This window comes from Delphinapterus leucas, chromosome 21, assembly GCF_059928025.1.
Source record: "Delphinapterus leucas isolate spDelLeu-1000000601 "Yukka" chromosome 21, BTC_Dleu_Yukka2, whole genome shotgun sequence".
NCBI classification, from domain to species: Eukaryota; Metazoa; Chordata; class Mammalia; order Artiodactyla; family Monodontidae; genus Delphinapterus; species Delphinapterus leucas.
The window spans coordinates 27687241-27703702 of record NC_143149.1 but is presented as its reverse complement, the minus strand read 5'-3'; the positions used below and the strand labels follow the sequence as shown (position 1 = coordinate 27703702).

The window sequence follows — 16462 nt, the reverse complement described above, 5'->3', positions numbered from 1 at the left end:
TCATTAGAGGTCCTGTTAAAAGATTTGGTGGAAAAACAAGTTACTGTAGCACCGCTGATCAGCCATGAAGTTTGAGAAATTTCATTTGCTCATGATTTCTCTAGCATCACCCAAAAACATTAACATCCAAACTACATTTGGACTATTTTACCCAGCTGACCAATAATAAATAGGTTTCTCTGGCAGTGCTTACGCAGTTTCAAGCAAGTATACTATTACGAGAAACTGTTAATAAGGTGTGGTTCATCTACTCCTTTCCATCTCGGAATCCTTTCTTCCATTTTGGTCACTTCCCTTCTCATCCTCTTGTATCTCATGCACTTTATCCAACATCTGTTCCCACGGCAACTTGGTCAAGCTGGCTATGTTTTCACAAGGGTTTCTGGAATATGAAAATCATGAGGCCTTAAAGAAGAATGATCCAATAGTAGAATTTCAGGTGCTGAAAGATAGGAATCCTCCACAGTGTCAGCCATGTAACCTGCTCTCTTTTGAGACCAACTTTCAAAATCCTTTGACACTTAATTCAATTCTATTAGGAGACAAGTTTTTTGTTTGTTTGTTTGTTTGTTTTGCGGTACGGGGGGCCTCTCACCGTCGTGGCCTCTCCCGTTGCGGAGCACAGGCTCCGGACGCGCAGGCTCAGCGGCCATGGCTCACGGGCCCAGCCGCTCCGCGGCATGTGGGATCCTCCCGGGCCGGGGCACGAACCCGTGTCCCCTGCATCGGCAGGCGGACTCCCAACCACTGCGCCACCAGGGAAGCCCCAGGAGGCAAGTTTTTAAGGTCAAGTGTACTATCCAAAGAAAAAGTTCATGTCATTCATTCAAGACAAATTTCTTGAATTTCCCCGAACTAGACAGTACTATCTAGATATGTCTAACTGTAATTAAAAAATAAAAAAGTACCATAAAAATATAAAGCGCTATGGAAGTTTAGATATGGAAGATTACGTCTAGCTGAAGCAGTTAGTTTCTGATATTATTTAATTTGTTTAGTTCTCAGCAAAGCTCCCCACCATCTACTCCTATGTGATCAACTCTTTATTAGTCCCACCTACCTACCAATCACCTGTGACCAAGAGCATTGAAGAGGAGAGTTATTGCAGCTGGATTTGTAGAATAAATGTGCAATCTCAGCTCTAAAATGCAGCAAGTATGGACTCTGAGTAATCGTCAGTTTGCCCACAGAAACTGTAATTGCAACTGTTAACTATGACATTCTTTGCTAGGCTGTGTGGCTTATTTATCATAATCGATATGCCAAGCAAGTTGCAGAGCCACCTGCGTTGCTGCCTTAAGTGCACCCACTGACATGTCTCACATTCTAAGCCTTTAACTTCCTATTTCATGTATCTTCTCTCCTATTCAGATCTAAGTAGAAACTTGTTAGGCAAAAAGGCAAATTATCATCAGTGACATTTGCATTCACCGAAAGGAGAACATTTCCACTGGCAACACGGTAACAGTGAATGTTTCCTTCCACTCCCTTTGAAAGTGCTTCCTTCATGGTTTGAGGGCTGTTGCTTTACTAGCTTTTCACTTTTGGAAATTGAAGGGAAGGGGAGAGTCAGGTAAAGGTGCTGTCACAAGATCATGGTAGGTGAATTCCCTAATAGAAGACCGACTCTGTGCTTTGTGATCGTCTTTCTCTCGTGATCCCAGGGTTGATGAAATCTCAAGCTATCCAACAGCTTTCTTACCCAATAATACCGGCATATTGACAACGTCGGATTCCTGTGTTTTAACACACATTAATGATCACATTAGCGACTTATCATTATGTAGTATAATAAGTACTATGTTATTTGTAGCCCTAAGAGAGCAAGCCCAGTGTGAGTAGTTGCAATAGATCATATATGGCCTAAACTATTTACTGTCTCTGGTTCTTTAACAGAAAGAAGCCTGCTAACCCCTAGTTTGAATCGTTCTTACTCCATAATGAGACTCCTATTGGAGAGTTAAGCTAGAGAATAAAGAGGAAGGAAATGCCATTCACTGAAGTCGAATATGGTAACTAAACAAGGTTTAAAGATGAAACCTTATTTAACTACAAAGATTCCGTGCATTCATGCTATTCTAACTTGCTATTAATTGTGAACATTTCAAAGGGACTAACATTTATTTAAAATGGACATTTTCTTAGAACCATGTTAGAAACTTTCCATAAAGTAGGTTGTTTGAATTTTGTACACTAAGGACGTTTAGGCTTTCCTGGAGAGAGGGGTCTTAGGGAGAAACAAAAGCAAGCAAAAGCAAACAGGCACATCCAATGGTTGCCTTTTTTGACCCCTGACATTGGAGGGGACAAGCGTGCTCCTGTGTAGCTATTTACTGCTCATTAGAGCCCAGACACAAAAGGATGCTAACCTTAGTCTCCCAGTTTGAAATGCATTTTCCCTACTGTGCAAGGTCAGAAACTGATGGCTTTGGAGGCAGCCTGTGTAGTTCTCGTATGTTTACTGGAAGTGGAGAATAAAATGAACAAGGCAGGAACGTGCACACGCTTCTTTAGCAAATGAAGGCCAGCAGCCAGGAGTAGGTAGATACTTTGTGGCAATTACTTTCTTGCAAGTGGTGAATTAAAAATCATAAACTCTTATTGCCAGACTGGATTAGAGAGTTAATGTAGTTTGAATTCTATGAATTGCATCCGTAGAAAAAGTAACAGAGGGATGGTAAGTGATGTGTTTGGGCAGACTGGTATTAGCTGTAGAACCAGAACAGAGCTCCTGAGTCCCTGCCCAATGTTCACTTTCCTTTCTTTAGACCAAATTCTGTCCTCTGGCTTAGTTTTTCATTCTTGTCCCCAGGTGGGTCAGAAAGCGAACCTGACATAGTCATGGTGTTCATAGGTTATACGTGACACATCTCATCCTTCATCAAAGTTGCTGGGAAAAATTCAACCGAATTTTTTTTCCCCTATACCCTCAGACATTTTTGTATTCTCTCATTTTCACTATGTGCCTTTTTCAAGAATGTGTTCTTTTTGGGCCTGCCTGTCTGTAAATTCCATTTTCTCTTACAGCCATGCCTTCTCTCTTGATTTTCCTCTCTGAGTCTGACTGCTTTCTAGTTGGGCCCTTCGTTCTTGGCTTCTGGATCCCTTTTGAAACAGGGAGCGGCCCTCTATCCTTTCTTGGCAGACATCTACCTTCCTTTCAGAGAAGAAAGAGTCAGGTAGGATGTCTGTGAAAACAAAGAACAAAAAAAATGGAAATGACAGAGTAAGCCAGTGAGAAAAATAAGGCTTTGTCTCAAAAGACATAAAAAGTACCAAAGGAAAGGGAAGGAAAAGGGTGCTGGGAAAACTTGTTCTCTTTTCATTCTGGGGTTTGCGGGGTGGGTTAGTGAGAGAGGAGATCCTATTTGTCAATGCCTTTTCCCCACCAGTCGTCCCTCCAGCTGAGCCCTAACTGGCCTCCCCATCAGTGCCGCTCTGAATAGCATCACCCCTGCTTTTTCTCATCAAAGTACGAGCGCCCACTATGGATCTCTCTCTTCTCCTTTCAACTCAACCACAACAGTAGCCCAGTAATGAATAGTGTCGGTTTAAGCAGGAGACTTCTGCTTTTGCTTGTTTGATGCCCTCCGCCTTCAGACCTGAGAGGTGTCATCTCAAACTTCCTTTTTTATATTCACGCACCCACTTCTTCAGGCTGAGCATATCCTTATTAGGGGTTAAATAACACTTAAGGTTACCCGATGGGAGGGAGGAGGTGTGAGAAACTTGCTTCTTTGTTTCTCCATCACTCTCTCAAGACTCTGGGATCCCTCACCAGCACCAAGATGACGAAGTCTAAACCTCCATTATGGTGGCCCAATTAGCACACCTGGAGATGGGACCAGGACTAAAGTAGGACTTTTCCGTAACGTCCCCAAAGGCAGAGTGGGGTGGCAGGAAGGGCCACACACTGTGTCATATTTTTGTTCTTTTCCCACTTCCTTGTCCAGATTTCACATGAAATACAGCCAGAGAAATCCATACAGATATCAGGGCCTGGAAACCACGTAGATACACCCGCCCCATTTTAGTTTTCAAGCTCTTTCAGTAAAATCCTCTTTTTGAAGTTGCCCCCAATTACCTGTTGATGCTGTTTTTCTGTGCTAACATCTGCCAGTCTTTGCCTTTGGCATTGGGGGTGTCAAATGTAGCACAAATCCGCTGTCTGATGGAGTAGGGAATTTTGAAGGCTTTGGGGCCAGTCTGTGCAGGGAAAGTGCTGTCCTCTTGCGCAAAGAAAGTGATGGTCTCTCTTTCATTCTATAAACAAAATAAGGAAAGCAGGATCAGATCTAAGTAGAAGCCTTACTGGTCAACACTTTTATTTTTTTAAGAGAAGTTGTGTTAACACACATGCAAAAAATGCTTGCCTGTTGTGATGGAGTCTATAAAATACACTGACAAGTTCCCCTCTCTTCTAAAATAGTAAATAGTGTCTCTAGTAGCCTAGGAAACCGTGTACTGGAGCTTTACAAAAGCCTCTTCCACTCAGGGGAGTTCAGCTTCCTACATCCAAGGAGGTGTCAGGTGAGAGCAGAATTAGATTTTTTTTAATTCTCAAAAAAAAAAAAAATCTAGAATCAGTAGGAAGAAGCTACCAGATGACAGATTTCAGTTCACTGTAAGGAGACCTTCTGAGAGTCAGAGCTGATCAGAGAAGAATGCGCTGATCAAAGGAGCTGGCTGGGAAGCCACGTGTCAGGAAAACTACAAAGGGGACCTGATTGTACGTTGATCATTTTCAAGTTTGTGTTTCTCCCAGGCCTCAAGTGTGATTCTATAGGAAATATTTTGGTTTTGTTGCAGAATTAAATTGATTTTGTAAAATGGGAGGCAGCCACGAGTCAGCGACGAGACCTGGACTAGCCGGCGGAGTGCTGCAGGCTGGAGAGCTTCTGCCTGCTCTCTGCCCACTCTTCTGACTTAAGAGCTGTCCAGTGAGGATTAGTTATACATCATAACAATGAGATCATCATATCCAATGTGAAATCACACATCCGTCCATCATATCAGAATAGCTGCTGAAAGTTTATATGGACTAACAGAATTTTAAGGCTTGAAAGGGAGCTGAATCACTCCTGTGATTATGATGGGATACAAGGCAAAAGGGATTCTGCAAGTCCTTAATCAGTTGACTGTGCATTGACGAAGAGAGATTTTTCCGGGGTGGACCTGACCTAATCAAGTGGCTCCTAAAAGAGAGAAGATGCAGCTCCGATCTGGAGGTATCTCTCCTGCTGGCCTGGAAGAAAGCAAATAGCCACGCTGTGAACTGCCTATGGTTGGGGGTGGGAGGGGCTGAAGCTAGGAACTGAGGGTGAGCCCTGTCCAACAGCCAGCAAGAAACTGGGGACTTCAGTCCTGCAGCCACAAGGACCTGAATTTGTCCACGCGAATAAATCTGGGGACAGACCTCTGAGCTCCAGATGAGAATGTACTGCTGCCACCACCACCTTGACCCCCGCCTTGTGAGATCCTGATCGGGGAACCCAGTTAGGCCATGCCTAGACTTCTGCCCTCAAAAAATGTGGGACAATAAGCGGGTGTTGTTTTTTTCTGATAGATTTGTGGTAATTTGTTATGCAAGAGAAGAAAACTAACGCAAAGGGAAATTAAAACACAAACCTGAGGTCGGGTTAAGGGACTAGTCAGCACTGTTTAGACGCCAAGAAACTATCCTTTGCATTAGGAACTTGTCTACTTGGGCTGTCCTTTAAGTCAACACATGCCCTTCCTGAACTGCCCCTGTGAGCTTCCCCTGATGTTTTTCTGACCTTTTACACATCTCCTTCTGTGGACACCACAGCCATGGAAGCCCTTCTTGGCTAGGGTCCAGGCTCATGGAGCTTTAAGCCTTCAGACTTGGTGTGTCTTACATCTTCAAAAATCTGTTAACTGAGGAAACTAGTTCATACAAAGATCTTATTAATGAATGATCATGTGTTTTGTCTTTCTGTAACCATTTAACACAGTTACATAAGGGAGGATGTTTTGGAAACACAATGCCTTAACCCAGTATTCCCACAGGGTATCTCAGAAGATGTTCCAAGAAAGAGCAGTCATATGGTCAAATACTTTTTGAGAAATGCTGCACGTTGTATCTTACTCTTGGAACTTCCAAGTACATGTTATCAGATTAAACAGATTCTACTTACTGGTTTTAGTTCTATTCCCTGGACTATTATAGAACAACGCTCATCAAAATTCTTCCGGTTTTGGAGGTTAGGATGGACTAACGGAAAAAATGTGGTTTTCAGAGTCAGAAATATCTTGCTTTGGAGTGTAAGTTCACATTTCGTGGCTCAGTGACCTTGGATGCTACAGGACTTCCCTCAGCCTCAATTTCCTAATCAGTCTGACATTTTTTATAGACTCCACAGGGACATAAACTCTGGTAGAAGTTACCCAGGTAATTGGTGCCATAGCTAAAACTAGAATCCCGATACCCTAATACCTTTACCAGGACTCACTTCACTACATCACCCTGCATCAAGACAAGTACCGAAAGTCCACAGAGCAGGGTGGTTCGGAAAAATGCTCTCTGAGTGATATTAGCATTGTATTTCAAGAATTAAGAGTAGTAGAGCTTCATGGAGGAGGCATCTGAGTTGCCCTTGAAGGATAGGTAGCTACTGAGTGAACAGAAATTGTTCTGTAGTAAGCAGTTATTTTGGGCAGAGTAGTCAATTCCTTTCTTTTTTTTTTTTGCCTTTATTTTATATATTATTTTGTACAGCAAGTTCTTATTATCTATTTTATACATATTATATAATGTCAACATAATATATATGTCAACACCAGTCTCCCAATTCATCCCCCCCACTTTACACCCTTGCTGTCCATACGTTCTCTACATCTGTGTCTCTGTTTACACCTTGCAAGCCAGTTCATCTGTACCATTTTTTTAGATTCCACATATATGTGTTAGCATACAGTATTTGTTTTTCTCTTTCTGACTTACTTCACTCTGTATGACAGTCTCTAGGTCCATCCACCTCACTACACGTAACTCAATTTTGTTCCTTTTTATGGCTGCGTAATATTCCATTGTATATTTGTACCACATCTTTATCCATTCGTCTGTCGATGGGCATTTAGGTTGCTTCCATGACCTGACGATTGTAAATAGTGCTACAGTGAACACTGGGGTGCATGTGTCTTTTTGAATTATGGTTTTCACTGAGTATATGCCCAGTAGTGGGATTGCTGGGTCATATGGTAATTCTCTTTTTGGTTTAAGGAACCTCCATACTGTTCTCCATAGTGGCTGTATCAATTTACATTCCCACCAACAGTGCAAGAGGGTTCCCTTTTCTCCACACCCTCTCCAGCATTTGTTGTTTGTAGATTTTCTGATGATGCCTATTCTAACTGGTGTGAGGTGATACCTCATTGTAGTTTTGATTTGCATTTCTCTAATAATTAGTGATGTTGAGCAGCTTTTCATGTGCTTCTTGGCCATCTCTATGTCTTCTTTGGAGAAATGTCTATTTAGGTCTTCTGCCCATTTTTGGATTGGGTTGTTTGTTTTCTTAATATTGAGCTGCATGAGCTGTTTATATATTTTGGAGATTAATCCTTTGATTCATTTGCAAATATTTTCTCCCATTCTGAGGGTTGTCTTTTCGTTTTGTTTATAGTTTCCTTGACTGTGCAAAAGCTTTTAAGTTTCATTAGGTCCCATTTGGTTATTTTTGTTTTTATTTCCATTTCTCTAGGAGGTGGGTCAAAAAAGATCTTGCTGTGATTTATATAGTCAAAGAGTGTTCTTCCTATGTCTTCCTCTTAAGAGTTTTATAGTGTCTGGTCTTACATATAGGTCTTTAATCCATTTTGACTTTATTTTTGTGTATGGTGTTAGAGAGTGTTCTAATTTCTTTCTTTTACATATAGCTATCCAGTTTTCCCAGCACCACTTACTGAAGAGACTCTCTTTTCTCCATTGTATATCCTTGCCTCCTTTGTCATAGATTAGTTGACCATAGGTGCGTGGGTTTATCTCTGGGCTTTCTATCCTGTTCCATTGATCTATGTTTCTGTTTTTGTGCCAGTACCATATTGTCTTGATTACTGTAGCTTTGTAGTATAATCTGAAGCCAGGGAGTCTGATTCCTCCAGCTCCATTTATTTCCCTGAAGACTGCTTTGGCTCTTCGGGGTCTTTTGTGTCTCCATACAAATTTTAAGATTTTTTGTTCTAGTTCTGTAAAAAATGCTATTGGTAATTTGATAGGGATTGAATTGAATCTGTAGATTGCTTTTGGGAGTATAGTCATTTCACAATATTGATTCTTCCAATCCAAGAACATGGTATATCTCTCCATCTGTTTGTGTCATGTTTGATTTCTTTCATCAGTGTCTTATAGTTTTCTGAGTACAGTCTTTTACCTCCTTAGGTAGGTTTATTCCTAGGTATTTTATTTTTTTGTTGCAATGGTGAATGGGATCGTTTCCTTAATTTCTCTTTCTGATCTTTTGTTGTTAGTGTATAGAAATGCAAGAGATATCTATGCATTAATTTTGTATCCTGCAACTTTACCAAGTTCATTGATTAGCTCTAGTAGTTTTCTGGTAGCATTTTTAGGATTCTCTACGTATAGTATCATGTCATCTGCAAACAGTGACAGTTTTACTTCTTCTTTTCTGATTTGGATTCCTTTTATTTCTTTCTCTTCTCTGATTGCCATGGCTAGGACCTCAAAAGCCACGTTGAATAACAGTGGTGAGAGTGGACATCCTTGTCTTTTTCCTGATATTAGAAGAAATGCTTTCAGTTTTTCACCATTGAGAATGATGTTTGCTGTGGCTTTGTTGTATATGGCCTCTATTATGTTGAGGTAGGTTCTCTCTATGCCCACTTTCTGGAGCATTTTTTATCAAAAATGGGTGCTGAATTTTGTCAAAAGCTTTTTCTGCATCTATTGAGATGATCATATGGTTTTTATTCTTCAGTTTGTTAATATGGTGTATCACATTGATTGATTTGCGTATATTGAAGAATCTTTGCATCCCTGGGGTAAATCCCACGTGATCATGATGTATGATCCTTTTAATGTGTGATTGGATTCTGTTTGCTAGTATTTTGTTGAGGGTTTTTGAATCTATACACATCAGTGATATTGGCCTGTAATTTTCTTTTATTGTAGTATCTCTGTCTGGCTTTGGTTATCTGGGTTATGGTGGCATCATAGAATGAGTTTGGGAGTGTTCCTTCCTATGCAATTTTTTGGAAGAGTTTGAGAAGGATGGGTGTTAGCTCTTCTCTAAATGTTTGATAGAATTCACCTGTGAAGCCATCTGGTCCTGGACTTTTGTTTGTTGGAAGATTTTTAAGCACAGTTCAATTTCAGTGCGATTGGTCTGTTTATATTTTCTCTTTCTTCCTGTTTCAGTCTTGGAAGGTTATACCTTTCTAAGAATTTGTCTGTTTCTTCCAGGTTGTCCATTATATTGGCATAGAGTTGCTTGTAGTAGTGTCTTATGATGCTTTGTGTTTCTGAGGTGTCTGTTGTAACTTCTCCTTTCTCATTTCTAATTTTATTGATTTGAGTGTTCTCCCTCTTTTTCTTGATGAGTCTGGCTAATAGTTTGCCAGTTTTATCTTCTCAAAGAACCAGCCTCTAGTTTTATTGACCTTTGCTATTGCTTTCTTTGTTTCTATTTCATTTATTTCTGCTCTGATCTTTATGATTTCTTTCCTTCTACTAACTTTGGGTTTTGTTTGTTCTTCTTTCTCTAGTTCCTTTAGGTGTAAGGTTAGATTGTTTGAGATTTTTCTTGTTTCTTGAGGTAAGATTGTAGTGCTATAAAGTTCCGTTAGAACTGTTTTTGCTGCATTCCAATGAAAACGTGTTTTCATTGTCATTTGTCTGTAGGTATTTTTTAATTTCCTCTTTGATTTCTTCAGTTATCTCTTGGTTATTTAGTAATGTATTGTTTAGCCTCCATGTGTTTGTGTTTTTTATAGTTTTACCCTGTAATTGATTTCTAATCTCATAGTGTTGTGGTCAGAAAAGATGCTTGATATGATTTCAGTTTTCTTAAATTTACTGAGGCTTGCTTTGTGACCCACAGTATGATCTACCCTGGAGAATGTTCTGTGTGCACTTAAGAAGAAATGTAATCTGCTGTTTTTGGATGGAATGTCCTATAAATGTTTTTGGATCGAATGTCCTATAAATGTCCTATCAATTAAATCTATCTTGGTTTATTGTGTCATTTAAAGCATGTGGTTCCTTAAGAGTTTTCTGTCTCGATGATCTGTCCATTGGTATAAGTCAGGTCTTAATGTTCCCCACTATTATTGTGTTATTCTCGATTTCCTCTTTTATAGCTGTTAGCAGTTGTCTTATGTGTTGAGGTGCTCCTATGTTGGGTGCATATATATTTATAATTGTTATATCTTCTTCTTGGATTGATCTCTTGATCATTAGGTAGCGTCCTTCCCTGTCTCTTGTAACATTCTTTATTTTAAAGTCTGTTTTATCTGAGTATTGCCACTCCAGCTTTCTTTTGATTTCCATTTGCATGGAATATCTTTTTTCCATCCCCTCACTTTCAGTCTGTATGTGTCCCTAGGTCTGAAGTGGGTCTCTTGTAGACAGCATATATATGGGTCTTGTTTTTGTATCCATTCAGTGAGCCTGTGTCCTTTGGTTGGAGCATTTAATCCATTTACATTTAAGGTAATTATCGATATGTATGTTACTATTACCATATTCTGAATTGTTTTGCATTTGTTTTTGTAGGTGCTTTTCTTCTCTTGTGTTTCCCACTTAGAGACGTTCCTTTAGCATTTGTTGTAGAGCTGGTTTGGTGGTGCTGAATTCTCTTAGGTTTTGCTTGTCTGTAAAGCTTTTGATATCTCTATCAAATCTGAATGAGATCCTTTCTGGGTAGAGTAATCTTGCTTGTAGTTTCTTCCCTTTCATCACTTTAAATATATCATGCCACTTCCTTCTGGCTTGTAGAATTTCTGCTGAGAAATCAGCTGTTAACTTTATGGGAATTCCCTTGTATGTTGTCATTTTCCCCTTGTTTCAATTTTTCTTTGTCTTTAATTTTTGTCAATTTGATTACTATGTGTCTCAGCATGTTTGTCCTTGGGTTTATCCTGCCTGGGACTCTCTGCGCTTCCTGGACTTGGGTGGCTGTTGCCCTTCCCATGTTAGGGAAGTTTTTGACTATAATCTCTTCAAATATTTTCTTGGGTCCTTCCTCTCTCTCTCCTCATTCTGTGACCCCTATAATGCGAATGTTGGCATGTTTAATGTTCTCAGAGGTCTCTTAGGCTGTCTTCATTTCTTTTCATTCTTTTTTCTTTATTTTGTTCTGTGCAGTGAATTCCACCGTTCTGTCTTCCAGGTCACTTATCCGTTCTTCTGCCTCAGTTATTCTCCTATTGATTCCTTCTAGTGTATTTTTCATTTCAGTTATTGTATTGTTCATCTCTGTTTGTTCTTTAATTCTTCTAGATATTTGTTAAACATTTCTTGCATCTTCTCAATCTTTACCTCCATTCTTTTTCCTAGGTCCTGTATCATCTTCACTATCATTATTCTGAATTCTTTTTCTGGAAGGTTGCCTATCTCCACTTCATTTAATTGTTTTTCTGGGGTTTTACCTTGTTCCTTCATCTGGTATATAGTCCTCCGTCTTTTCATTTTGTCTTTCTGTGAATGTGGTTTTCCTTCCACAGGCTGCAGGATTGTAGTTCTTCTTGCTTCTGCTGTCTGCCCTCTGGTGGATGGGGCTATCTAAGAGACTTGTGCAAGCTTCCTGATGGGAGGGACTGGTGGTGGGTAGAGCTGGGTGTTGTTCTGGTGGCCAGAGCTCAGTAAAAGTTTAATCCATTTGTCTGCTGTTGGGTGGGGCTGGGTTCCCTCCCTGTTGGTTGTTTGGCCTGAGGCAACCCACTGGAGGCTACAGGCTCTTTGGTGGGGCTAATGGCAGGCTCTGGGAGGGCTCATGCCAAGGAGTACTTCCCAGAATTTCTCCTGCCAGTGTCCTTGTCCTCACGGTGAGACACAGCCACCCCGCCTCCCACCGTCTCTGCAGGAGACCCTCCAACACTAGCAGATAGGTCTGGTTCAGTGTCCTATGGGGTCACTGCTCCTTCCCCTGTGTCATGATGCACATACTACTTTGTGTGTGCCCTCCAAGAGTGGAGTCTCTGTTTCCCCCAGTCCTGTCAAAGTCCTACAATCAAATCTCTCTAGCCTTCCAAGTCTGATTCTCTAGGAATTCCTCCTTCTGTTACCAGACCCCCAGGTTGGGAAGCCTGACATGGGGCTCAGAACCTTCACTCCAGTGGGTGGACTTCTGTGGTATAACTGTTCTCCAGTTTGTGAGTCACCCACCCAGTGGTTATGGGATTTGATTTTATTGTGATTACGCCCCTCCTACCATCTCATTGCAGCTTCTCCCTTGTCTTTGGATGTGGGGTGTCTTTTTTGGTGAGTTCCAGTGTCTTCCTGTTGGTGACTGTTCAGCAGTTAGTTGTGAATCCAGTGCTCTAGCAAGAGGGAGTGAGCGCCTGTCCGTCTGCTCTGCCATCTTGAACCAATGAGCCCAGTGCTTTTCTGATATATAAGATGTTCATAAAATAAACCACCTCAGGCTTCTTACTGCATCAGATAGGTTACAAGATACGTCACTTTTCATCATGGTATGTAAAATTTCTTCTAGCCTTTAAAAATACAAATCAAGTAAGAATCATTTCTTTAAAAATTTTCCTGACTTAAGGCAGGGTAATGTCCTTAAAAAGAATAGTAAAAAACCATTGAGAGAGAGAATAAAAGGAATTCTGTACAGGATAACATGGTAATTGTCATTGTAAAATGGCACTAAAGGGTGTTAACATGTGAAAAGGTGGCTTGCCAATGAAACTGAAAACACAGTGTATCCATGTGAAAAGATGGCAATAGACAGAGACAGATGCCCTCATGGCATCTATGATTTGACCAACTTGACCAAGCTCTGTCTTTCGTGTTGGCAGAAGAAAGAGCACCCTGATACACAAAGTCTTCAGAAAAAAATGGACAGAGTGGTATGATTTAAAGGTGAATAAAGTATTACATGAGACTGACTTGTAAAAATATGTATTTCTTCTACTTACTGCACTTTAATAAATGGGTCCCCATGTCCCTCACAGAGTTTCCTAATTTAAATATTTCCCATGTGTAAGGATGACACTTTACATAACGTTTATTATGCATTCTAAAAGTCATCTGGGCCGAGTAATAAGAATCCAGCGGATGCATCACATCTTCTGATTGTTTAAATTAAATATGCAGAGGAACAGTAGATTTTCATGCTCTGAACACAGGAGATAAGGTGCTGCTCCCTGGTTAACGTGGGAGCTGTAAATCAGTGAGGAATTCCAAGTATTCTGTCTACTTTGTAACAGACACATCATCCCCCAACTTCTACCACTTTTGGAAGAAAGATAAGAGAATTTCTTGAAGGGAAAATTTTAACATGCAAGATTCCCATTTTAAGTTGTTTCTACCAAAAGATAGATTCTTTAATATTATTACATTAATAAGGAAGGAGGAAATAAATGACTTGGGGATTCTTCCCTTCTGCTCAACATTAGCAAACTTACTTTGCTTTAGTCCACAATACTGTTGCTTTATAGAGTATCAATTGGCTATCTTCATTAGGTAATGTAGTTGGGTTAAATTTAAGGAGAACCAACCTGCTTCCAAAGATTGACACAATAATGGCTACTCTAAAGAACAGAAAAGATATATTACCTTGATCACTGAAATAATTTTTAAATTTGAGAAGGATATGAATGATTATTTGGAAAACCATTTAGATAAGAGGCATGAAGGAATATGATGGATGTGGAGCTGAACATAAAGAACCAAATGCCTTCACTGAGGATGCTCACTGCATTAATTTAAAATCAATGTTTTGTATTTCATATATATATATATATATATATATATATATATATGTATGTATGTATACACACACACACACAGAGACACATACATATTTTACCTCTCATGGTTCCATTGCTAAAATCTCGAAATATAGTGAGACTAAGGCAATCCATTTTAAAGTAAGGTAGGAAGGGGGAGCTCTGAGCCCAGATATGTGAGGATTCTTTTTTCTTTGGTGGGTCAGATATTAAAATACATATTTCAAAGATATCTATTGAACGTTTCAAAAATTTTAGTTCTTTATTATTATTAATCAATGATACCTTATTATTAACTTATTAAAACCACCTAAAGCAGAATCTTTCAGCATAGTGGCCATGAAGTATGATGACCTTTAATAACTGATCTATTATTCTTGACTCAGTAATTGATATAGACCCATGTCTTGAATATATCCTGCCTCTTCTCTCCAGCTATTCCCAATTTCTCAGAACTTTATGTATCTTCATTTTTCTCGAAACGTCTACCATAAAAACCAAGTCAGTTTTAGGGAGAATAAGATGGTTTTTTATCACCAGATATATGCTTTTCCCAGGGATGAAACAATCCCAGGGTTGGAAGGGCCTTGAGTGATCGTTCAATCAAGACATCCTTTTGCAGGCAGATCTACATGTAGGGAATCAATTCTATTTGTGAAGATGTACAGAATGAACACTTATTCTAGCCCAACACACAAACAGGTACATCTCATCCTTCTGCAGTCTTGAGGAAAGAGCGTCCCAATTTTCATCTACTTTTAGACTCAAAGGCAAAATTGCTGATGCTGTGATGTTTGTCACTAGTGCTTAAGCCCCCAAAGAGAGGGCTTATATTATGGACAAGGCCCATGGTTAGGACGAATGAATTAAACCTCCTCGGTTGGGTTCCTGGAGTGGTATTGAACAGAAATCCAGACTTTGGTCTTAAAGTTTAGTATCTCAGCTGGGAACTCTGGCTACCCATCTTATTAGCTCTATGATCTTGGATAAGAAGGTTGACTTCCTTGAGACTGTTACATCATGTAAAACTGTGATGATATAATACTAATCCACAGAGCTCTGATGGTTATATGTGAAAGCACATGAAGTAGTGCCTGAAACATAGTGGCTTTCAAAAGTCATTAATTTTCCTCTGATGTAGAAAATGATGGCCAATGAAATTTGCCTAAGAAACAGAGTTTGGTACAAAGAAATGGGGATGCACTGGGCCAAATTTCAGCAGGGACGCTTAAAGCAATTACTTAAATGATCCTTACAGGATCAAACAAGTTAATAAAGCTTCTAAAATGCAGTAGCCTACAACTTAGATTGCTGTAGTCCACCACTGAATGTCTAAATATTATTCTGCTAACTCTGCCTCCATTTACCAAGAGGTACTGTGATGTCATGTTCTTTAAGGCTTTCCAAAGTGATCGTAAACTTTGTTAAGCATTAGAAAAGGAACTGGAGAGTAAAGAAGATTATGTTTATTAGCTCATTTTCTATTTTTTTAAATTAATTCATTTTTGGCTGTGTTGGGTCTTTGTTGCTGCGCGCGGGCTTTCTCTAGTTGTGGTGAGCAGGGGCTACTCTTCGTTGCGGTGCACGGACTTCTCATTGCGGTGGCTTCTCTTGTTGCGGAGCATGGGCTCTAGGTGTGCAGGCTTCAGTAGTTGTGGCTCGTGGGCTCTAGAGCACAGGCTCAGTAGTTGTGGTGCACAGGCTTAGTTGCTCCGCAGCATGTGGGATCTTCCCAGACCAGGGCTCGAACCTGTGTCCCCTGCATTGGCAGGCAGATTCTTAACCACTGCGCCACCAGGGCAGCCCCTATTAGCTCATTTTCTTTCCATGCACTTCAAGGGTTTATTAAGCAAGGAGCAAAGGTGCCAGGATGTGTCAACCTTATCACATTCCTTTCACACAAATATCCTGTAATAGCTGAAATTGATCCTCAATATCTGGGTGCCTTAGATAGTAAAAACCTTTTAAACCTGGAATTCTTTTGTCGACCTGTTGACAGGTATTTAGGGCAATTTTCATCAGAGGCATCTTTATGTCCTGCCTTTTCACTCTTCCTTCTGAAGTGCAGCTCTTCTTAGATTTTCTTTTTTGTTTTTATTTTAAAACTCCCATACAATTTGTATTTTACTTTGAAATAAATTGTCTTAAATATGCCATGACTGTTCAAGAAAGAGACTCTAAAAATATCTTGCCTGAGGTTTCTGGATCTACCTTCCCTGTCAGAACTATGTTAGCACATAATGCTAACTGGCAATAACAAATGCAAATATGGTAAAAACATGTCAGTTAAGACAGCTATCAATTTTGAGAGACGCTTCTTTGGAAAGCCATCCGCACTTCAGAGAAAACTATTTGGGGAATTAGCCACACTCATTTTGCATAAACAGTGAGCTGCAATGAGAAAGGAGGGAAGTGATAATGCTTGTAGGCTACAAGTTTTTGTTTGTTTGTTTGTTTGTTTTGCTGTACGCGGGCCTCTCACTGTTGTGGCCTCTCCCGTTGCGGAGCCTGTGCTCCGGAAGTGCAGGCT

At 40.1% G+C, this 16462-nt stretch overlaps 1 protein-coding gene across 1 annotated transcript in view; it reads right to left on the bottom strand.

Annotated features, from left to right (window-relative positions):
- Positions 1–243: 243 nt before the first annotated feature.
- The window catches only part of UNC5D (unc-5 netrin receptor D), a 192959-nt gene continuing 176740 nt past the window's right edge, over positions 244–16462 (bottom strand). Inside the window, exons 13-14 of the mRNA XM_089903552.1 lie at positions 4085–4263; positions 244–382 (exon numbers count right to left, since the gene is read on the bottom strand). Coding sequence (XP_089759678.1) covers positions 244–382; positions 4085–4263 — 318 coding nt within the window. The remainder of the gene's footprint in view (positions 383–4084; positions 4264–16462) is intronic.